Genomic DNA, 24493 nt, shown 5'->3' with positions numbered 1-24493 from the left:
AAATTTTTGAAAAATATTTTATAATTAGTTCTTAATAAATATTGTGTATTATTATTTAATGCAAATTCTGCATTGCATTTTAAAAAAATTAGATTTTGGTTCAAAAATCTATAATCCTAAATTAAAAAGTAATATGCATGAAATTATCTTTTTGATTTAATATTTTGGTACTTTTAGGTATTTAAATCTCGTTTATGAATGCATTTTTAATCGAAAAGTTGGAAACAAGAAGAAAGTTTAATAAAATAATGATAACAAGATAAAATAATTATATTTTTTAGAAAATAATTATATAATCATAGTAAATTTAAAATTAAAAATAAAACTAATAAAAAGAAAAGTGTTTGCTAAATATTTTATAATTAGATTTTAATAAAAATTGTATATTATGAGTTGAATAGATTTAAAAATTATTTTCACAAGGGTCAAATATGCATTTTTAATATTTCACAGGGGTATTTGGTGCAAAAAAAATATCAAAATCTTTGCCTAGTCGCATGAGGGGCGCATGCGCAACAATCATCCATCTGAAGGGGCGAGTGTGCTAATTTTTTAAAAGATCAAGGTTGAAAATGCCTATTAAAATTTTACAGGGAAAAAATGTACATTTTCAATATTTTACAGGGGTGTTTGGTACAAATAACTCCTTAAAAAAGTATCCCTTTGTCCTATGGCCCCCCCCTCGAGACAAAGTAAAGTTGCCCTTTTCCACTGAAAATTAAACACAAAAGAATGGCCCTTCATGGTCGTCACTGATTTTGCTCTTTCGTGCGTCTCGTTGTACATGTGATTTGTTTGCTTGTTTGTTTGTTTTTGGGTTGAATTAAGTTCAAGTAATCAAATAACAAAGACATGTATTTAACTAATATTTCATCGTTCGCAATTAATTTACTTTTTTACTTTGTGGAATAAACATGTAATCATTTGAGTTATATTGTATTTTTTTTTTGGATTCAAAATAATAAAAAAATGGCGATTAACAAAAGAGCACAACTTTGATGCGAATTCGATTCCAAAAACCTATTATTTTGATAATTATTGGTAATAACTCAGAATAATAAATACATGTATGTATGTTCCCATGGCTGGCACACAACCCTAGACTCCCATTTCTCCTCCCCACCAAAAACGCCATTCCTCCGTTGTCGTCACCTCCCAATCAACACCCATATCTTTCTTTGATTATCGCATGATTTTTGGTTTTTTTTTTTTTGGGTTTTTAATTCTTGGTATTGAATTGAATGTGATCCATATATAATCATGTATATTGCCACTGGGACTTCAACGCTTCTCAGAAGAGCTTCCTCCCACGCTTCGTCTTCCTCTTCGACTGCTTCTGCTGCTGGGAAAAGGCTTTTCAACAGCTTGTCCAACAATCCCATTTCGAATTTGAATCGTGGCGGTGGGAATTTTGGTTCTGGTGTGAGTCAATACTGCCGATCTTTCAGTGTTTTCAGGTCTGTGCCAAGGTGGAGCCATGGTGACTGGAAATCGCCAATGAGTTTGACTTCCCAGATCAGGACCACTTCTATTGCTGATTCGTCAACTTTACTTCATCGCAAGATCGCTACGATGGGTTTGTGCTTTGTTATTTGTGTTGTTACGTTCCAATCATTTTGTCACGATTACAGTTTTTGGGATTAGTTTTGTGTTCAGCCGCTGATCGGATTAAATTCATTTCTTTTCATTTTAAGAATAAGAATTTGGTCAAATGGAATTCTTTTGAATGTCATGTTACGTTGATCTAATCTGATTCTAATGGCACCCGCTTCCCCGCTCCCTTATGCTAATAGGATGTAGTAGCTATCTAACAGAGGGTAAGGCGGACATTAGCTTTAAGTATCAGAGAATCATGTGCGGATAGTTATTAACTATTCCGTTCCTTGAGTGATCGAGGGGATGAAAGTTAAGTTGACAAATTTACACATACCGTTTAAATAATTTATTTTATTTTTTGGTTCAATGTGGATATTTAAGACTTGTCCTTGTCTGCCACGGTAGGGGCGGTAACTTTTGAGATTGATCAGTGATTGGTTTATGTTTTCCTTCATTATTTTTGGTGGTGGTTTTATTCCCCCGGTCAGAAGTTGGGAGATTGAAGGATAGAGTTCCTAGTCTTGTTTCTTTGCAAAATCATCGAGATCGCTTTGGTGTTTGAACCATAAAGATTGGATAAATTAAAATCTTATATCGAACTTGTTGCATCATGTAGATTTTAAATACTCGTACTTCCTTTCTTTTGAAATAAATGCTCATACTTTTCCAATCATTTAATCCTCATTAAACAGCTCAATGCTAGAAAATCGATGAGCTTGGACTTTGGTGCAAAATCATCCATGGGGAGCTTTAGTATTCTTGATTTTCCAAATTGTTTTTGGTTAAGGATGATTTTTAACTACTGCTCATCATTTTGGGTTTCAGCTTCTGAGAATGCTTTCAAGGGTATCTTTACCAGTCTTCCCAAGCCTGGAGGTGGTGAATTTGGAAAGTACTATAGCCTGCCCGCCCTAAATGATCCGAGGATTGGTAATTATTTTTAATGTGACATTTGTTTCCTATCTGTTAAAGCTTTTAGATTGGATTTCAAATCCTTCAAAGTTTTGTGTTGCCATGATACTGAACTTAAATTTTAGATGTTAAAGATATATTACATTTCTGTTTGGTGCTCTACTTATACATGCTCAAAATGTTAACAATTTGTGCTCGTTTTCTATAGCATATGTATGTTATTCTTTTCAATGCTTTTTCTACGCATTCAAAATGTTCACTGCTAATGTTTATTTAGTATTCTATCCTTTATTTGGATTGCGCTTATGCTGTCTTAGTACTACAGATAAGCTGCCGTACTCTATCAGAATCCTTCTTGAATCAGCCATACGTAATTGCGATGGCTTCCAAGTTACAAAGGAGGATGTTGAGAAGATTATTGACTGGAAAAATACTTCCCCAAAGCTAGTTGAGATTCCTTTCAAACCTGCCCGTGTACTTCTCCAGGTACTGGTTTTTAATTGCAGTATCTTGACTTCTATTTTGACAACCTAGACAGTTTTCATCTGATCATGTTTGTTTTGTTCCTAGGATTTCACCGGTGTACCTGCTGTGGTTGACCTTGCTTGTATGCGTGATGCTATGAACAAGATTGGCAGTGATTCTAACAAGATCAATCCATTGGTATGCACAGTGTTGTATTTGTCTGTATTCACTTTGAATTACTAGATATTGGAAATTCATGCTCGGTAGATTTCTCTGCACTGAATCTTTTTTTTTTTAATTTCATGGTATTTGTACTAATCTACCCATTCCTTGCACAGAAGTGATTCTAGTTCCACTTGTGTGTAAAATTGGCTCATAGAACAATTATTTAAAGTTGTCTTGTTCCCAAATGGGTACTTTCTAAGATTGCTCCTCCTATTTAACCTGTCAAGGCATTTTTATCTTGCTCTACCTGATAGTTGCTCATGAGAATATGTGCTAGTGTATTGCCGATGTTGAATATTGCATTGACATGTGGACCTTGTGTATCTAGCTTGGGAGTCCATCTGCCAAGGTTGTAATTGGGGATTGTGTGGTCTGGACTTGGGCTTTATGCTATCCCTTTATAAATTTATTTTAAGTGTAAAATGGGAGAAGGCCTGACTAGCCCTTGTTTATGCAAATTTGTATTGCTAGAACAGTTTCTAAACAGGAAAAGGTCATGCTATAAATTGCTGCTAAGACATTTGACTGCCTCCCTTGTCTTTGGACTGTATTTTCTTCCCAAGTTCCATACTCTATTTGTTGGTTTCATTTTTAATTAAAATCATATTCCAGGAATTCTTTTTCCCGTGTTAGTTTAGATAACTGTGGGTGATTTCAGGCTATTTTGGTCTGGAACAGCCTTGTTAAATTGATATCATAACCATCCTGTTGCTTGTTCACTGGTTTATCCATCTATAATTATACCACAGTTACTGATTCCAATCTCCTTGGTGGGCTGGCAGGTTCCTGTTGACCTTGTTATTGATCACTCTGTTCAAGTTGATGTTGCCAGATCAGAAAATGCTGTTCAAGCAAATATGGAGCTTGAATTTCAGAGAAACAAGGAGAGATTTGCTTTCCTTAAGTGGGGATCAACTGCTTTCCACAATATGCTTGTTGTTCCACCTGGTTCTGGTATCGTGCACCAGGTATTATACCATAAATATAATAGCATTAAGATCTAAGCTATTTGAAGTCAATTCAAATATCTTTAATCATATTTCCCTCGACTTTTCATTTGTTTAACCATTTCTTCTTGTGCAAAAAAGGAATTTAATAGAGGTTTTGTTGTTCCTTTATGATTTGAGTTGATAATAGACGAGTTAATGAGAGGTTGTTTCTGCTGCATTGTTTAGGTCAATCTTGAATATCTTGGCCGAGTTGTCTTCAACACTGATGGCGTACTCTACCCTGATAGCGTGGTTGGGACTGATTCTCACACCACCATGATTGATGGTTTGGGAGTTGCTGGTTGGGGGGTTGGAGGTATTGAAGCAGAGGCTGCTATGCTTGGTCAGGTATGACCTGTGAAAAAATGGCGTAGAGTTTTTAAACACAGTGAAATACTATTCTGTACTTTGTGGAAAATTGGTGCAAACTGTCTTGTCTTTTTCATGTTGTACTCCCATAATAGTGCTCCTTTATTGTTCAGTAAATACCCTTGGAACTTTTTTTTTTGTCTCCTCTATGGTTTTTTCTTTAGCCCCTTAGCCCCATATTTTTCAAAGGCCACTCAATGTGCAAAATAGACATTTTGGAAATTTACTTTTGCCTTAGTTTGGCGATGGAAATAAATACTGCTTTTCACTTAAACGGAGACTTGTATTTGGTTCTCTCTGCAATGTGTGGCTAATGCTATTATATGTTTTTACAGCCTATGAGCATGGTTTTACCTGGGGTTGTTGGATTCAAATTATCTGGAAAATTACCAAATGGTGTTACTGCGACTGACTTAGTTTTAACTGTCACACAAATGCTAAGGAAGCATGGAGTTGTTGGAAAATTTGTTGAATTCTATGGTAACTTTCCCTGATCTTGAGGATTCGTAATGTTTGCTTCATCAGAGGAAAAATTACATGATTCCGTGTGTAACTGTGTTCAGGTGAGGGCGTGGGTAAAATATCATTAGCTGACAGAGCTACCATTGCAAACATGTCTCCAGAATATGGTGCTACAATGGGGTTCTTCCCTGTAGATCATGTCACTTTACAATACCTGAAGTTAACAGGGAGAAGCGATGAAACTGTAAGCATATTTTATTTCATTTCATAAAATTATAAGATATGATTCACCCATGCGGTTTCTCGATATTTATATCAGCAATAACCTATTTTGTACATTCAGGTGGCAATGATAGAAGGTTATCTGCGTGCAAACAGGATGTTTGTGGATTACAATGAAGTAGGGCTTAATATTGATCGAAAGATTACTTGGTGCATTGTTAATTCTTGGTTTCATCTGACATTCTATTTTATTTTTCTCTGCATGTCAGCCTCAACAAGAAAGAGTGTACTCATCTTATTTGGAATTAGACTTAGCAGATGTTGAACCATGTGTGTCAGGGCCAAAGAGGTTTGTGACGGGTTTTCCACTCACCCTCGGGTTTAAAGTTGCGTATTTTGGGTATAGCTAATTGTAGTTTCTTTCAGGCCTCATGATCGGGTCCCACTGAAAGAAATGAAATCCGATTGGCATTCTTGTCTTGATAGCAAAGTTGGATTCAAGGTGAGGATTAAAACTTATTTGCTTTGAGTCCATTGTTTCAGAACACTAACTTTTTTAAGGCTAGAATCAAATTTTTTTTTTCCTGTTAGTATAAAGGTCACTCTTCACATTCATCTATTTATGGTTTGTATTGTTGCTTGACGTTGGTGAATTTGGAGTTAAGTGCTGTATTCTGGCTTTGAAATAACTTGAATAAAGCCAACCCTATTGAAATATCAAAATATCAGTGTGTTCTTCTCTTCACTACCTTACTGATTAGTGATTTCATCTCACTGTGATGTAGGGATTTGCTGTGCCAAAGGAGGCACAAGAAAAGGTTGCAAAATTTTCATTCCATGGTGAGCCTGCAGAGCTTAAGCATGGTAGTGTTGTGATCGCGGCCATCACAAGCTGTACAAATACATCAAACCCCAGTGTCATGCTTGGGGCAGGCCTTGTCGCCAAAAAAGCTTGCGAACTTGGTCTTCAGGTTAATACTTTAATAACAAGCTGAGCTCTTTATTTGAGCAGGCTCTTATTTGGAATGCTAACCTCATAGTGATAATCTAGGTAAAACCATGGGTGAAGACAAGCCTGGCCCCAGGCTCTGGAGTAGTTACAAAATACTTGCAGCAGAGGTATTGTCCGTGTCTTTATGTTTTAAAACAACAGTTGGTCAAATAAAACAATTAAGTATTGCTTCTCTGGATGTTGCAGTGGGCTACAAAAATATTTTAATCAGCAAGGCTTCAATATTGTGGGATATGGCTGCACAACATGCATTGGAAATTCTGGAGAACTGGATGAATCAGTTGGAACCGCTATATCAGAAAATGGTACTTTGAAATTCATTGTACTCTCTGACTTGGTACCTTCTGCATGTCAGTTAACTATTTTATCAAGATATGGTTGTGTTCTGCAGACATTGTTGCTGCAGCTGTTCTATCTGGAAATCGTAACTTTGAGGGTCGTGTCCATCCATTGACTAGAGCAAACTACCTTGCTTCACCTCCTCTAGTGGTTGCGTATGCCCTTGCTGGCACGGTTGGTGATTGATTCAAAATTATTGCATTTCTTTACGATTTGTGTAACACTGTAACTAATAGAATTCCAATTAACATTCAAGACTGAAGAAACGAAGACCAACTTCATATTTGGTCCATATCAGAATAATTAACTTAGTTCTCATCTGAATTTAACTTAGAAAAGACATGCACTGATACTTCCTGCTTCCTAGCATCATGAGTTGGTTATAGGATTCTCATGATTAATACATGATCTCATAGTATTGGGTCTACCTCCTGGCAGGTTGATATCGACTTTGGAACAGAGCCAATTGGCGTAGGCAAGGACGGCAAAGATGTATACTTCAAGGATATCTGGCCTTCAACTGAAGAAGTCGCTGAGGTATTTAAATATTATATTTGATCTTGAAATTTTTTTGAAAACTGTGCTTCAGCCTTATGAAAGGATTGTTATATAGGTGGTTCAATCCAGTGTATTGCCCGACATGTTCAAGAGCACGTATGAGGTCATCACCAAGGGGAACCCCATGTGGAACCAATTATCCTTGCCCACTTCAAAACTTTACTCGTGGGATCCAAGTTCTACCTACATCCATGAGCCGCCATATTTCAAGAATATGACCATGGATCCTCCCGGCCCACATGGAGTAAAAGATGCCTACTGCTTACTGAACTTTGGAGATAGCATTACAACAGACCACATCTCACCAGCCGGGAGCATCCACAAAGATAGCCCTGCAGCCAAGTTTCTCAACGAGCGTGGAGTTGATCGGAAGGATTTCAATTCCTATGGCAGTCGACGTGGTAATGATGAAATAATGGCTAGAGGGACTTTTGCAAATATTCGTATTGTTAACAAGTTATTGAATGGGGAAGTTGGACCAAAGACAGTTCACATTCCCACTGGGGAAAAGTTGTATGTTTTCGATGCTGCAATGGTAATATTTCAGTCTTCTTTTTACATTAGAAGTGAGAGATTTATTCATTGATATTATAGTATAGGAGTAGAGTTGATAATTATAAATCCTCGAGTTCTGCACTTGATCCTAATACATTTTGACAAAATTGCAACTTTTCAGAGATACAAATCTGCCAGACAGGACACTGTGATTTTGGCTGGAGCAGAGTATGGAAGTGGAAGCTCTCGTGATTGGGCTGCCAAGGGACCCATGTTGTTGGTGAGTTTACCTTTTGTCTAAGCCTTGTGGTTCACATCTTAGTGTTCTCTTTCTTCACACTTTCCAGATAGGAAACCGAGAAAAGGTAGTGTAACATAAACAAATTGACTAATGAATTGTCATATAACAGGGAGTCAAAGCTGTGATTGCAAAAAGCTTTGAAAGAATTCATCGAAGTAATCTTGTAGGGATGGGCATTGTTCCCCTATGCTTCAAGTCTGGTGAGGACGCAGACACATTAGGATTGACAGGGCATGAACGTTACAACATTGATCTTCCTACCAATATATCTGAAATCCGCCCTGGCCAAGATGTTACTGTCCGTACTGACAATGGAAAACAGTTCACTTGCACTGTCCGTTTTGACACCGAGGTGACTCCTTCATTCTGGTCTTTCTCCCTCTCTTTTTTCCTAAATTTGAAAGTCAGGTATAAACTCTTTAAGAAAAGTAAACTTTTGTGGTAAGTTGCATGACAAAAACCAAAGCTAATAATGGGCGATGTGCCAGCTGGTACTAAAAGATGAGGCCAAGAGATGAAAGAAAGCTTGTATTTGCTTGTTTTTTGAATTTATGATTTTGATACACATATGATTCATCTTTTAGGTTGAGTTAGCTTACTTCAACCATGGCGGCATCCTTCCGTACGTGATTCGACAGCTCAGTAAGCAGTAAGGAAGCTACATGCTCCATTAGGCACCAAGGGGTGGTTTGTTACTTTGTAAAACTTTGAAAATAAAAAAAAAGGTTCATTTTTCAGTATCTCATTAATGGGATTTTCTTGAGTAAAGAAAGGAAAAGGCCACAAGTAGAGTGATTCGGTCCTGTAATAAAAAGAATAATAATCGTGGAGATTAAATTTTTCTGCGAAGAGAAGAGACAACCCAGTGTTTGTACTTGGGATGGCTACAAGGTTGTTTTATGCGCTACTCATTTATGCTTTTTGTTCTTCTCAATGTGGGGCCAAATTGGCATTATTCCCCTATTCTTCATTTCTTTTTAATGATTTAGTTTATGATTAATTCTGTTATTAATGAACTTACGAATAAAGAAATTGACTATTTTAGGGAATGCATGGACATCATGGTGAACTTATAAGTGTTTGTTATTTAAACAAACTAATTTAATTTACCTTAATCATTAATCTAGTCTAATAAATTATTAATTGATTAAATATTTAGTTCAAATACATTATTATGATAGAATGAAAGAGAATATTTCTTCAACCAGTGGCCTAACAAAAAATATGTAAATTAGGTATCGTTTGGTTGAGATGAGATAAATAATACATAGACAAGTAATATAATGTAATAAAAAAATAAATAATAAATGATACTAAATATTGTATAGGATTTGATTGATAGATTATAGTTTATTTGATTTTATTGATTAAATTTTATATAAAAATGTTAAATGATTATTTTGTCTGTTTAACATTAAATAAAAAATAAATAATATTATTTATAAGAGATAATATAATAATTTAAATTCAATGATTTGATTGATATAAATTAAATTATTAATGATTTGATTGATGAAAAAATAATAATTAATAAATAGATAAATAACATAACGAGAAAAACGCGAGATTAAATGAGATAAGTTATACATGAATCAATAATATCCTGTACTAAACGATACCTAATTGTTGGTTTTCACGTGTTAGTTAGAATACTGGGAACAATATTTATATCTTATATGTCATCTGCTAATAAGGAGTTGATGAGTTGGCCGACCAAATTGGTCGGATGTCCTTCACTCATATCCATTTTCACCTTGCCAGTATTATAATGTTTATGTGATCGACATATATATTATTAAATAATAATAAGTCAGATTAGAAATAAAATTTTGCTTTAATTTTTTAAAAAAGGACTGAATAAAAACTACATTTCGAGACATTAGTTTATATTTATATTTATTCTGATTTTATCTATAATTTTTAATATGATAATAATAAATGACCACATCATTATACGTTGAAAAAGTGAAAACAAAAAATGATTAAGACCGAAAAGCACAGTAGTAGTCATATTCCTGAGCAATAATTGTGATGCTGACGCTCTTCTAATTTCCAAATCCCAAGTCAGTGTCCCTTATTCACGCCGTACAAGTGTATCTTATCGTGGGACGTAAATTCTTTGGTTTAGTCTGTATTTGTTACGACTTTTTGTGTATCTCGTTTTAAATTTAAGACGTTTCAAATTTAAAATTTTGATGTACCGTAAATTCGTAAATAATAATAGTTTTAGATGTTATTGGATCTTTTATGAGATTTAAGGTCGAAAATAAGTAAATAAAACAAAGAAACTGTATATATAATTATGAGTATATTTTAGCTGGTTGAATAATTCGTTATTTGATTTTACATGGAAAACAAATAAAGAAGCTAATTTAATTAACTTAACTCGCTAAATGATTTGGAGTAAATTCTATCTACAAGAAGTTAAGATATTAGTTATTGGGAAAAACAATAACATTTGATGTGAGACGATATCGTCAAGGGCGGAGACACGTTATAAGCCATTCGGGCTAAATATAATTATGAGTATATTTTAGCTGATTGAATAGTTCGTTATTTGATTTTACATGGAAAACAAATAACGAAGCTAATTTAAATAACTTAACTAGCTAAATGATTTCGAGTAAATTCTATCTACAAGAAGTTAAGATATTAGTTATTGGGAAAAACAAAAACATTCGATGTGAGACGATATCGTCAAGGGCGGAGGCACGTTATAAGCCACCCAGGCTTTAGCCCGGGTGATCCATTTAATTTTTTTTTTTATGTATTAGATATATTTTTAGAAATAATTTTTTGTGTTATTTTTTAACCAAATGTTATATTAGACCGGGTAGTCAAATTAAAAAAATTAAATAGCCCATATGTAGCTTAATTAAAAAAGTTAAGTAACTCATATGTCTCAAAAATACGTTTTTCTTCATTGTCTTATTGATTAGATTTGATTCAATTTAAATTTCATCTCTATCAATCTCCGTCTTTTAAATAATATTTTTCACTTCTATAAGATAGATTGGTTCTTACCCTTTTCTTAATTTTTTCTGCTTTATGATATTATTTTATTTTAAAAAGAACTGCATTGCAATAAAAAGATTTTTTTTAGATTTACAATTTTTATTCATAAAAAAATTTAATTGTTTCTTCCGTTCAAGTTTCTATTTATATTAGATTATGTATTCTGATATGATGTCATATTAAAAATAATTTTGAATTGTGATATTAGTCAAAAGTTTTTAAATTTTAAGTATGATTCCATAAAAAAATATTGAAGATCGAAAAACTTTTTAAAACTACATTGAAAAAGTATCTTATTCATCGTTTTAATTCATATGCATTATTTTTTGTTTCTCGTTAAAAATTCTAGCGCGGATGGATTTTGAATCTTGGATCCGCCATTGGATATCGCAATGTAATTGTATGAGATAATATCATATTTAGATTGTTCATAAAAAAACATTAATTTTTATTGTAAATATTGGTCACACAGATAAATATTAATGACATCGTCAAACAATACACTTACACACAAGAAAATTTTGTTTAAAAAGAATTTTTATAATATGAATGTATATTTGTGCGCTAGACAAGACAAGCGAATAAAATTAAATTATAGTATTAGTTTGAGTAACTAAAGCTGTAAATGGAGGCAACTTGCAGGAGTAGTCTTGAAAGAATAATTCTTTTCCTAGCTTGGAAGAAGAAAGCGAGCAGCTTCTCTTCCCCCTTAAACTTTCTGTGATTGATTGTTTTCTGCGTTCTCACATGCATGTTTGCGGGCTTCAAGAATTGCTCGCACCACGTAACTACTAGCATATGCTGCTAATCTGTAATAGTCAAATTGCAATTTTTGCAAAAAAAAGAAATAACTTTTATACCCACTTGCATTTTGTTTTCTTTTGAAGGAATACCGAATACCCACTTGCATTTCAAATACATTTATTGTGAAAGAAAAAGATCGAGACTCCACCTCGCTGGTTCACAGAGTGGTGGACTATTTTATTTGTTCGTGTTTGTGTGTCTATTATTTTGTTCCTGTGCAAACATATGGCTGTGATAGAAAGTTTGATTGATTTTATCATGTGTTGATGCTTGTAAGGAAGTGATACAGGAATCCTTTAAGGTGCCATTAGTTCTTTTGTCTGTATTAATGTGAAACTATCTGAGTATACAAATCCAAGAAACTCACTACTGGTTGGATTTATCAGAACCCCATGTTTTAAATGACTCTCAAGACTTTAACCCCATCTTATTCCCGTTCATATTACAAAAAAAGTCGCATTCTTTACCATGTTCGACCTGTGTGTTATCAAAATTTGAGTGGAGAAATTTTGGGTTTTAGGGTATATTATTGGAATATCACGAGTGTCTGGTTTCTTTAAAAAATGATGGTGTAAGTTGAGTATTGATTTGTTGAAGCGGTGGAAAATGAAACCCCATGGACATGAGAGGAGGTTTTTAATGCTCTTGATTTCTTGGGTTTGGGTGCCCATGGGAATCATTTGTATGGCTGGAAATTCCGGGAAAAAAGAGTTAAATGTTGGAGCTTTGTTCACTTTGAATTCAGCTATTGGGCAGTCTGTGAGGCCAGCCATTCTTGCTGCAATCGAAGATGTCAACTCTGATACTAGCATTCTGAAGGATACAACGCTCAAACTCATCTTGCGGGATACTAACTGCAGTGCATTTCTTGGAACTGTTGATGGTATTGATTCTCTTTGTCTCACTGAAACTGTAATGGAGATTTCCTCTGTTTATAAGTATTTTGAGATTGAAATGGTATATGTGTTCTTTTGAATAGCTTGTCTTATTGGGTAATGCTGGGTGTTTTCGTTTCCTTTTTTCTCTTTGTTGAGATCATAAATTATAATTATTAATATTGTTAACATACGGCCCTTTAAAATTTGATTACACATACTGCAGCCGCAGACCCAAGCGATAACATAGTTAGCGATAACATAGTTATGCTCTTTTTGAAAGCTTAGACTTTAAGAGGATCCTTGTCAAAGTGTCATAAGTGAAATCCGCTCTGCAAGATTTTTACCTTTTCCACTCCTTTAAGGTGATGGTTATTATATTCTCAATTTGTATTGGATGTAATCTCTTTAGTGAACATAGAATTCCAGTTTGGATTTGATGTATGGGTAATTTTACCCTCATCTATTTATCTCGTGCTTGAGTATCATGCTGTTTATTGCTTTCAAAGACTCCAGTATTTGGATTATTCTAGTTAATATTTTAATGGTATAATTTTGATCCCCTGCACCCTAGGTGCAGGAAAACTGTGTGCGACCACTAAAACCCGGTGGTGGGTTTTAGTGGTGCAAAAAAAAAAAAAACAAAAACCACTAAAACCCACTACCGGGTTTTTGTGGTCGCACACAGTTTTCCTGCACCCTAGGGTGCAGGGGATCGGATCTGTTTAATGGTATCTATTCATAATGTTCTCTTTTATTCAGTTTATCTTTCAACTTTGCATGAAAATGCTTGGAATAGTTGTAATACAAACTTAATTGAAATTAATAGAAGTAGAAGAGTTTCGGAATCAAAAAGAGTAATTATTGTAAAACTATTTTGAAGTTTTAAAAAAGCTTTAATGGGTGTTTTTTTGTTAATACAAACCATGACAGAAGAAGAGACCAAATATGATTAGACTAAGGTGCTATTGGCTACTGCTCAATAGCAATATAATAATTCACTAAAGTGGGTTAATCCATTAACTCACTGGTGATCATAGCCTTCCGTCCCCAAATAGAAAAAAGAAAGCTAGTATGGTTTGTTGCAAAGTTGTCCAAGATTCATCTGCCATTGGAGAAGCTAATTGATTTCTCTAATCTGAGTAGGTTAGTTGGATTGCATGTATGTTTTTTTTTTTATTTATTTTTGGTTGTTTTTACTGTAAATCTTGAGATTTAAAGTATTTGTTGAGGTTCTGTTTCAATTGTAATGCTTTTATTGTCCTGTGCTGTAGATGTGAAGTAGACGAATACTTGAATTTTATGATGTATTATATGGTCCATTTATGCTGTAGAATATTAAAATCAGATGTGAAAGTTATCGTTTTTGGTATTCAAAGTTGAATCTATCAAATTTTCTTCCACCTCCAATTTAATCTATCCAGTCTTTGGTGCCCAAATGAAGCACAATTGTTAATGAACTATCATTATGCAATATTCAGTAGATTCTGGTCCAGTTTACTGGGTTTTCAATAATACTTATCTGTGATGTGATTTCTGCAACTGTTTCGGCATAATAATAGTTTCTTTTGGCTAAAGCTTTTTTAAACAGGCTATGCCTTTGTTATTTTGATGGAAAAATATTGAGGAACATTAAAGTAACTGTGACAGGGCATTTTTACTCATGTAGCTTTACAGCTGATGGGGAGTAAAGTTGTTGCTACAATAGGTCCACAGTCCTCGGGGATAGCTCACGTGATCTCAAATGTTGTTAATGAACTTCAAGTACCACTTTTGTCATTCGGTGCCACAGATCCGAGTCTTTCTGCTCTACAATACCCATACTTTCTTCGTACTACAGTAAGTGATTATTTCCAAATGTATGCGATTGCTGATCTAGTAGAATATTTTCAGTGGAGAGAAGTGGTGGCAATCTATGTCGATGATGATTATGGTAGAAATGGGATTTCTGTGTTAGGAGATGCACTCGAGAAAAAACGTTCCAAGATTTCTTATAAGGCTGCATTTCCTCCCGGAGCTTCAAGAAGTGACATTAATGAATTGTTGGTTGGAGTGAATATATTGGAATCACGGGTCTTTGTCATACATGTGAATCCGGATTCTGGTCTCACTATCTTTTCAGTAGCTAAGGAACTTCAGATGATGGGCAGTGGTTACGTTTGGATCGCTACTGATTGGCTTTCATGTCTTGTAGATTCTGCAGAAGCCATAGATCTTGACACTGCCAATCTTATACAAGGAGTTGTAGCTTTTCGCCATTACACTCCCGATTCTGATCTCAAAACAAGATTCACTTCTCAATGGGGCAACTTAAAGAATAAAAGCTCCACAAAGTTTAATTCCTACGCTCTGTACGCCTATGATTCTGTGTGGTTACTAGCCCGAGCACTAGATGTTTTCTTGAATGGTGGCGGAACTATAAGTTTTTCTGATGACAAAAAATTGTCTCCCACCAATGATAGTGTTGTCCATTTAACATCCCTCCAAATTTTTGATCAAGGTCCTGAGCTTCTCAAAATTCTACTTGCAACCAACTTTACCGGTGTAACAGGGCAAGTTGGGTTTGATTTGGAGAAGAATTTGATTCATCCGGCATTTGATGTTCTTAACATTGGTGGAAACGGATTTCGGAGGCTTGGTTATTGGTCAAATTACTCTGGTCTTTCTGTTGTTCCTCCAGAAACGTTGTACACAAAGCCACCAAACACTTCCACCAGTAATCAACATCTTTATCCTCCCATTTGGCCTGGTGAAACTACAACAAAGCCTCGGGGATGGGTGTTCCCAAATAACGGGAAGCCTTTACAAATTGCAGTGCCTTATAGGGTTGTTTTTACCGAATTTGTAACTAAAGATAATGGAGCTTTAGGAGTCAGAGGATATTGCATTGATGTATTTGAAGCTGCACTTCAGTTGTTGCCGTATCCTGTTCTTCACCAATATACCTTGTATGGTGACGGTAAAAGTAACCCTTCATATACAGGCCTTGTTAATGATGTTGCACAAAATGTAAGTACTCTCATAATCAAAAGTTAAGTCAGTTGCATTACTTTTCTGCTGTATGTTGTACAACAAATTTGTAAAATCGAAACATTGTTAAACTTTGAACTCCTATCTAAGCAAAGTTCTGGTTTGTTATTGTCGAAACTTATTTTAGAGGCCTTTCACAGAGATATGATGCTGCCGTGGGGGATGTGACCATTACAACAAATAGAACAAGGATTGTGGACTTTACTCAGCCTTACATGGAATCTGGGCTCGTTGTAGTTGCTCCAGTTAAGGAGAATAAATCTAATCCATGGGCTTTCCTTCTGCCATTTAGTTGGCAAATGTGGGCTGTGACTGGGATCTTTTTTCTTTTTGTGGGATCTGTTGTCTGGATTCTTGAGCATCGAATGAATACTGAGTTCCGTGGTCCTCCTCGTCAACAAATTGTTACCGTCTTTTGGTCAGTATTGTTAGAAAATAATAAAAAATTCCTTGGAAGAGTGTTAACAACTGCACATGAAATAAAATAAATAAATAGTCGCACATGCTTGAATTTGCGCTTATTTGGATATTACATGATACTATTCAATTTTTCATAGGATTAGTACTAAATTGTGTTTTTGTCTTTCAGGTTTAGTTTCTCGACAATGTTTTTTTCTCACAGTAAGTACTTCACAGTTTTCTCGCTTTTGAATATCATGGTTGATTTTCTTGTTAATTTTTGAACTTACCACTGCTTGACTTTGATTGAATGTGCTTAATACAGGAGAAAACACAGTGAGCACATTAGGACGACTGGTGTTACTTTTCTGGCTCTTTGTCGTATTAATTATCAATTCGAGCTATACAGCTAGTTTGACATCAATACTAACAGTGCGACAGCTTTCAACAAGAATTCAAGGAATCGACTCCTTGATCTCAAGTTCAGATCCAATAGGAATCCAGCAAGGGTCATTTGCATATAAGTATCTGACTGATCAGTTAAGCATATCAGAGTCAAGGCTCCGAGTACTGAAAAAAGATGATTATCTTAGTTCCCTTGAACGAGGTCCAACCGATGGTGGAGTTGCTGCCATTGTTGACGAGCTTCCTTATATTCAGCTGTTCTTGTCCACCACAAAGTGCGAGTACAGTATTGTCGGACAGGAGTTCACAAAGAGTGGCTGGGGATTTGTAAGTATGTTTGTAATTTGAAGTTATGGTTCATCAATCCTTGTCCAAATTCTGATGTTGTTATATAGGTCGATCATGTTATTCTCTTTGTATTTTATTAATCTGGAAAATTCCCCGTAAAAACAATATTGTTGTGTAGCATCGATGGACCCGTCTATCTTATCTGGCTGCTAATGTGGCAAAATGATTAAACGCAATGAGATCTGTGCTATCTACCACCTATTATAAGTATTGGTACAGCATCAAACCTTGGGTCCTGTAGGATTATGTGACTAATCCTCATGCTTAAGAATTCTGTGCTTGTTGCTTGCATATATATAGATAAAGTTTTGTATCAAGCCGTTTCAACTTTGCCTTGGAAATCATCTCTGCAGGTGTTCCAAAGGGACTCGCCATTGGCAGTAGATTTATCAACGGCTGTACTCCAACTCTCGGAAAGTGGTGAGCTCCAAAGGATCCATGACAAATGGCTCTCACAAGCAGAATGCTCGAGTCAGAACACCGCTGTAGATGACAACGTCAGGCTCTCTCTCAAGAGCTTCTGGGGCCTATTTCTTATATGCGGCATTGCGTGCTTCATTGCATTAGCCATCTTTTTTTGGAGGGTTTGCGTGCAATACGCCAGATATAATACCGAGGAAGAGCAGCAGAATGTTGAGCAAAGTGAACCTTCATGTTCTGGTAGGCGTGCCTTACGAGCCTCTAGCTTCAGAGATTTGATGGGTTTTGTTGATAAGAAAGAGACTGAAATTAAGGAAATGTTCTGGAGAAAGAGTGAAGATTCAAAGAGGCGTGCCAGTAGTGATCAGTATTGAGGAGCAGCGTAGTTGATGTGTTTTTGTTTGTAAACATCTTTGTGTTCTTATAATGTACATTTTGAATACAGATTGTAATTCTAGTTGATGTAATTGTTCTGTCCCTGCTGTTGAAGGATGAACTAGGAGGGATGGATGGATTTCATTATACTGAAAATAGCAATTTATACTACTTAAAAGAGGAGATATTTTAGAGAAAATCTTTGGAGTTTGATACTACTTTTATCTATCTGCCTGTTAAGGTTTTAGTTGTTCTGTTATTCATGTTTCATCTCAAGAACTTTCAATTGTTAGATCATCATGCTTATTCTTTGCGGAATCTTCGTTCGAAAGATGACCAAGTTCAACTACTCATTTATGCAGCAATACCCTTGTGCTAAGTCGAAGATCAAGATTACAGTTCTCGTTATCCATCACCATTTATGTGATTCTCTCGATGTATTTGAAGCCGTGAGGTTCATGTCTGAATATGTGGGTTCCATTGTCTCAAATGAATTAGGGTCCCTACCCTTCTTGTACATACTACTGTTAAAAGTTGTATTCTGAATTCTGAAAACTTCAATGTCAGAAGCAATCAACAGCAACGCAAATGATCAACACAGTCGAGGCGAGAGAAACTCTCTATCCGCAAGACGAAATTGCCCGTTCCAAGTGCTAAACGTTAGCGGCAATCGTCTCTAAGATACAACGACTTTCGATCGTGATATAGCAGCACTGCAAATATCACGAACTTCAACGAACGAAAATATGCTTTAACTTTTCTTTTGAGAAAGTGAGGGAGAGATTTTGAGAAATCAGAAATCTGAAATCTACGTTATCAGATATTTCTGTGTTATAACCACCATATATATAGTCTTATACACGAAACAACACGTTTGAAGGCGTAAGGATGCAACCCATGACAGAAAAATGCCAGAAACAGTCGTGACTGTTCATTCTGCAGAAGGTGCGCTCGGGCGGTAATTTTCTACCGCGCGAGCGCCCAACTTTAAGCCAACACACTGCCTCGCCATTTTGGTACCGCGCTCGCGCGGTAATTTTTAACCGCGCGGGCGCACGTCGCTTTGAACTCACTGTCTTGCATGCTCGGGCCTACTCCATAAAATAATAAAATATTATTTTAAATAAATTTTATTCAAAAAGAATAATTGGATCAGAAGACCACACCACACCACACCACCCCATGCCGAGCCGGTCGGTTGCGCGCGCGCGTGTGTGTTTGTTGCATCGACTAGCGTCTTGCCCCTTTACAAAATATCCGGTGCCCTAAGGGCCCAATCCCATAGTCCAATGTTGGACTAATTAAGGTGAACAACAAATTGGTGTTGTTCCAATGTGGGACTACCATTTCCCCATTTCCCTCCAATTTATTTCATCAAAATTTTGAATTTTGTAATATTTTGGACAAGGCTTTTACAAACAATTTGGGTTAAATTCAAACCCTTTCAAGCCCATTTCAATTGTAATTCATTCAATAATACAATTTCCAACAATCCCCCACATGAATGAATTTCACGTATAGTAACATTCTCACTAGAAAATCATTTTGAGTTATTGTTACATCAGGATAGGTAGCTTGTGGCTTTGAACCTACCGTAGTAAAATACTATCGGATTTACTAGTTGCATAGTAACGCGATGTTTTGAACTAGTCAACCGTTTGTGTAAACCAAGACAATAGTACTTACATAACAATACTCTTACATATTTTGTTCTCACATTGTGTCCATTTCGGCCCTGGACCATATCTTAGATTCATAAGTGTTGCAATCAAAGCGGCCAATACTTTGCACTTATATAGGTGATCTCCTATCAAGAGTATCCTGCATTACTCCACCTTATAGGTATAGGAATCATTAAAAAAAAAAACTTAACCTTACCACATTTTGCAGGTTATGTCAACTTGGATGTTCCAGGAATGAGTAAGTAATTTTTCCAAGTACTCAAACTAATATTTATAACTTAGTTGTCCCATTGAACCAAGGTTTTGGGATCTCCAATTCTCAAGGTTGGGTTACCGCTATAAATATTTTATTTTGTGGATTTTAAACCCATTCCTCCAAGTAGTTTGTACATTTGATCTCTATTTATACTTTTTGTAAGCGGATCCGCAAGGTTTTCCTTTGAATTCACATAGTCAACCAAAATAACCCCATTCGAAATTAATTGTCTTATGGTATTATGTCTCCGACGAATATGTCGAGATCTACCATTGTACATACTACTTTGTGCTCTTCCTATTGCTGACTTACTGTCACAATGAATCGTAATGGAAGACACCGGTTTATTCCAACATGGAATATATTCGAGAAAGTTTCGAAGCCACTCGGCTTCTTCTCCAGCTTTATCTAGAGCAATAAACTCGGACTCCATAGTTGACCGAGCTATACAAGTTTGTTTAGAGGATCTCCATGACACCGCTCCTCCACCGATAGTGAACACATATCCACTCGTAGACTTGGAGTCTTTTGTGTCAGAAATCTAATTTGCATCACAATATCCTTCTAGGACCGCAGGATATTTTGTATACACTATTCCATAACTCAAAGTGTATTTCAAATATCCAAGCACTCTCATTAGTGCTTTCCAATGATCCTTACTTGGATTACTTGTGAATCGACTTAGCTTATTTACGGTACATGCAAGATCAGGACGAGTACAGTTAGTTAAATACATTAAACTTCCTATCACCCTTGCATATTCCACTTGTGAAACAGGTTCTCCTCTATTTTTGGCTAAATGTGTACCCAATTCCATAGGTGTTCTAGCCATAGGATGATTTGTGGCATTAAATCGTTCAAGAACATTTTCTACATAATGAGTTTGGGATAACATAATTCCAGCAGGAAGTCTAGAGACTTTAATCCCTAGAATTATATCACACAATCACAAATCCTTCATATCAAAATGTTGTCTCAACATTTTCTTGGTTTTCACAATCAATTCATGGTTGCTACCCATGATTAACATGTCATCTACATAAAGACAAACAATTACATATGCATTTGTAGTACCTTTAATGTAGACACATTTATCACATTTATTTATTGTGAAACTATTTGACAACATTGCAGTGTCAAACTTTTGATGCCACTGTTTAGGTGCTTGTTTAAGTCCATACAATGACTTGACAAGTTTACACACCTTTTGTTCTTTTCCGGGTACAACAAACCCTTCTGGTTGTTTTATATATATTTCTTCATCCAATTCTCCATTCAAAAACGCAGTTTTAACATCCATTTGATGAATTTCAAGATCATGCAATGCTGCAATAGCTATGAGAACACGAATGGATGTTATTCTAAAAACCGGAGAGTAGGTATCGAAGAAATCATATCCATCTTTTTGTCTAAAACCTTGAACCACGAGTCGAGCTTTATATTTATCTATAGATCCATCTTCTTTGTATTTCCTTTTAAGAATCCACTTGGATCCTAAAGGTTTACATCCCGAAGGGAGATCAACCAACTCCCATGTATGATTATGCATTATGGAATCTATTTCATTTTGTATGGCTTCCTTCCAAAAAGGAGCCTCAGGATTTGATAAAGCCTCTTGAAGAGTTCTTGGTTCATTATCTAACATGTATGTTAGAAAATCAGGACCAAACGATTTTTCAACTCTTGCACGCTTGCTGCGTCGTGGTTCCACGTTGTTTTGTGGAGTTTCAATTGTGTTTTCATGAGTTCGCTTGTTCGAACTTATTTCTTTCTTATCTTTACATGAAAAGATATTTTCAAAGAATACAGCATTCCTTGACTCCATAATTGTGCCTTCATGTATATCAGGATTCGTTGACTTATGTATTAAAAATCGATATGCACTACTATTGTATGCATAACCAATAAATATACAGTCAACCGTTTTAGGCCCAATTTTTATTTGTTTTGGCTTAGGTACTTCTACTTTCGCCAAACACCCCCACACTTTGAGGTATTGGTAAGAAGGTTTACGACCTTTTCATTGTTCATATGGTGTTTCATCTTTTCTTTTGATTGGAATCCGGTTTAGAATGTGAGTTGCTGAGAGAATCGCTTCACCCCACATATTTTGAGGTAAGCCAGAATTTATTAACAACGCGTTCATCATTTCCTTTAATGTTCGATTTTTGCGTTCTGCAACGCCAATAGATTGAGGTGAGTAAGGGGCTGTCGTTTGATGAATGATGCCCGAAGTTGAGCAAAATTCTTCAAAAGGAGCCACATACTCTCCACCTCGATCACTTCGAATCATTTTAATTTTCGAACTTCGTTGATTTTCAATCTCAGTTTTATATTTCTTGAAAGCGTCGATCGCTTCATCTTTGCTTTTCAATAAATATACATAACAAAATCTGGTGCAATCATCAATAAATGTTATAAAGTACTTATTTCCACCTCGTGTTTGTACCATTTTTAAATCACATACATCAGTATGTATTAATTCAAGTGGCGTAGTACTTCTCGTGACATTATGAAATGGAGCTTTAACCATTTTCACTTCAACACATATCTCACACTTGTTTTGTGGATTTCTTTTAAACATAGGTATTACATTTAAATTTGCAAGTCTTTGCAACGTGTTGAATTTAACATGTCCTAATCGTTCATGCCATATATCATAAATTTCAGTCAAGTAAGCAGAACCAATAACTTTATTCTTCGCCTCAAGGCGGGAAACATTCATTACATTTAACTTAAAGAGACCACTATCTTGGTACCCTTTCCCAACAAATACACCAGATTTAGTTAACACAAATTTATCAGATTCAAATACCATTCTAAATCCAGCCTTGCTCAAGAGTGAACCAGAAACTAAGTTCTTCCGAATGTCTGGCACATGCAACACATTTTTGAGCGTCACCTCTTTACCTGAGGTCATCTTCAACACCACATTTCCCACTCCCACAACTTCAGACGTTGCGGAGTTTCCCATGAATAACTTTCGATCCCCAACGGTGGCATAGGTGGAATACATGTCTTTCTCGGCACACACGTGACTCGTAGAGCCGGTATCGATCCACCATCCTCTTGGATCATCTACCATGTTGGTCTCACATATAACAGCACTAAGATCAATATCAGAAAGTGCTAAAGGTACATACCTTTCTTGAACCATGTTCACTTGCCTTGGTTTCTGATTTTTGTTATTTTTCTTTAGAAGTCGGCAGTCCCTTGCCATATGATTCGGTTTGCCACAGTTGTAGCAACTTCCTTGGAATTTCTTCGCTTTCCCCTTTTGCTTTTCATCATGGGGGCGCTTTCTCTTTTGACTCGTACTAGACTCCGCCAGATTTGCTTTGGCCTCGGTTTCCATCAGCTTTTTATGTGACTTGGCCTCGGTATTTCTGTTGTCTTCCTCGATGCGAAGCCTCACAATAAGATCTTCAAGTTTTAACTCCTTACGTTTGTGCTTAAGGTAGTTTTTGAAGTCTTTCCACAGTGGAGACAATTTCTCAATGATAGACGCGACTTGGAATGGTTCATTGATTTCCATTCCTTCGGCCAATAAGTCATGCAAGATGATTTGTATCTCTTGCACTTGACTCATTACAGTTTTTGAGTCTACCATCTTGAAGTCCAGAAATTTGCCAACTACAAACTTCTTTATGCCGGCATCTTCAGTTTTGTACTTCTTTTCCAAAGAATTCCATAATTCCTTGGCCGTCTTCACAGAGGAGTAGACACTATAGAGAGTGTCGTCGAGGCCATTCAGAATATAATTCCTGCAGAGAAAATCGTTGTGGTTCCATGCATCTATTGCTGTCCTTCTTTATGTGTCAGAATCGCCTTCAACGACGACGGAGGGATCCTCCTTGAGAAATCTAGACAGATTAAGGGTGGTCAGATAGAATAGCATCTTCTGCTGCCAACATTTGAAGTCGGCACCAGAAAACTTTGGCGGTTTTTCTCCATGAGCGGGGGCGGAAGCGAGCGGAGTGAATGAAACGGTAGACATCTTCAGAATCCGGGAAATACAAAAAATTTCGTCTTGCGATTGTTAAAAGTTGTATTCTGAATTCTGAAAACTTCAATGTCGGAAGCAATCAACAGCAATGCAAATGATCAACACAGTCGAGGCGAGAGAAACTCTCTATCCGCAAGATGAAATTACCCGTTCCAAGTGCTAAACGTTAGCGGCAATCGTCTCTAAGATACAACGACTTTCGATCGTGATATAGCAACACTGCAAATATCACGAACTTCAACGAACGAAAATATGCTTTAACTTTTCTTTTGAGAAAGTGAGGGAGGGATTTTGAGAAATCAGAAATCTGAAATCTACGTTATCAGATGTTTCTGTGTATGTTTTCTGTATTATAACCACCATATATATAGTCTTATACACAAAACAACACGTTTGAAGGCGTAAGGATGCAACCCATGACAGAAAAATGCCAGAAACAGTCGTGACTGTTCATTCTGCAGAAGGTGCACTCGGGCGGTAATTTTCTACCGCGCGAGCGCCCAACTTTAAGCCAACACACTGCCTCGCCATTTTGGTACCGCGCTCGCGCGGTAATTTTTAACCGCGCGGGCGCACGTCGCTTTGAACTCACTGTCTTGCATGTGCGATGCTGCGCCCGCGCGGTAATATTTTACCGCTCGGGCCTACTCCATAAAATAATAAAATATTATTTTAAATAAATTTTATTCAAAAAGAATAATTGGATCATCGACTAGCGTCTTGCCCCTTTACAAAACATCCGGTGCCCTAAGGGCCCAATCCCGTAGTCCAATGTTGGACTAATTAAGGTGAACAACAAATTGGAGTTGTTCCAATGTGGGACTACCATTTCCCCATTTCCCTCCAATTTATTTCACCAAAATTTTGAATTTTGTAATACTTTGGACAAGGCTTTTACAAACAATTTGGGTTAATCAATTCAAACCCTTTCAA

At 36.1% G+C, this 24493-nt stretch overlaps 2 protein-coding genes across 4 annotated transcripts; both read left to right on the top strand.

Annotated features, from left to right (window-relative positions):
* Window positions 1-987: 987 nt before the first annotated feature.
* Window positions 988-8908, top strand: LOC140886478 (aconitate hydratase, cytoplasmic). The gene is made up of 20 exons (XM_073293064.1): window positions 988-1576; window positions 2422-2526; window positions 2834-2994; window positions 3079-3171; window positions 3981-4166; window positions 4374-4535; window positions 4892-5036; window positions 5120-5262; window positions 5362-5418; window positions 5510-5589; window positions 5667-5742; window positions 6026-6211; window positions 6292-6359; window positions 6439-6557; window positions 6644-6765; window positions 7030-7128; window positions 7205-7684; window positions 7826-7924; window positions 8055-8297; window positions 8530-8908. Exons 1-20 carry the CDS (start codon window positions 1261-1263, stop codon window positions 8596-8598), a joined length of 3009 nt encoding a protein of 1002 aa, XP_073149165.1. The 5' UTR covers window positions 988-1260; the 3' UTR covers window positions 8599-8908.
* Window positions 8909-11578: 2670 nt separating this feature from the next.
* On the top strand, window positions 11579-17651 carry LOC140886879 (glutamate receptor 3.4-like). Of its 3 annotated transcripts, none has more exons than XM_073293785.1 (6): window positions 11579-12647; window positions 14309-15648; window positions 15810-16087; window positions 16259-16290; window positions 16394-16804; window positions 17175-17384. In XM_073293785.1, exons 1-6 carry the CDS (start codon window positions 12371-12373, stop codon window positions 17243-17245), a joined length of 2409 nt encoding a protein of 802 aa, XP_073149886.1. In that variant the 5' UTR covers window positions 11579-12370; the 3' UTR covers window positions 17246-17384. The 3 variants fall into 3 exon arrangements, with proteins under 3 accessions (XP_073149886.1, XP_073149884.1, XP_073149885.1); XM_073293783.1 differs by having other exon boundaries at window positions 11580-12647; window positions 16394-16800; window positions 17175-17651; XM_073293784.1 differs by having other exon boundaries at window positions 12531-12647; window positions 14290-15648; window positions 16394-16800; window positions 17175-17651.
* The last annotated feature ends 6842 nt before the right edge of the window (window positions 17652-24493 follow it).

The sequence above is a fragment of the Henckelia pumila genome, chromosome 3 (genome assembly GCF_033568475.1).
Source record: "Henckelia pumila isolate YLH828 chromosome 3, ASM3356847v2, whole genome shotgun sequence".
In the NCBI taxonomy this organism is placed as follows: domain Eukaryota; kingdom Viridiplantae; phylum Streptophyta; class Magnoliopsida; order Lamiales; family Gesneriaceae; genus Henckelia; species Henckelia pumila.
Note: the sequence above shows the minus strand (reverse complement) of the source record. Positions and strands in the feature narration are given on the sequence as shown.

Coding starts and splice junctions, on each gene's coding strand:
- LOC140886478 (XM_073293064.1), top strand. CDS start 1,261: ATGTATATTGCCACTGGGACTTCAACGCTTCTCAGAAGAGCTTCCTCC. Junction 3,172..3,980: donor CTAACAAGATCAATCCATTG/GTATGCACAGTG, acceptor GTGGGCTGGCAG/GTTCCTGTTGACCTTGTTAT. Junction 5,037..5,119: donor AAAATTTGTTGAATTCTATG/GTAACTTTCCCT, acceptor AACTGTGTTCAG/GTGAGGGCGTGGGTAAAATA.
- LOC140886879 (XM_073293783.1), top strand. CDS start 12,371: ATGAAACCCCATGGACATGAGAGGAGGTTTTTAATGCTCTTGATTTCT. Junction 12,648..14,308: donor ATTTCTTGGAACTGTTGATG/GTATTGATTCTC, acceptor TTACTCATGTAG/CTTTACAGCTGATGGGGAGT. Junction 16,801..17,174: donor CAAAGAGTGGCTGGGGATTT/GTAAGTATGTTT, acceptor TCATCTCTGCAG/GTGTTCCAAAGGGACTCGCC.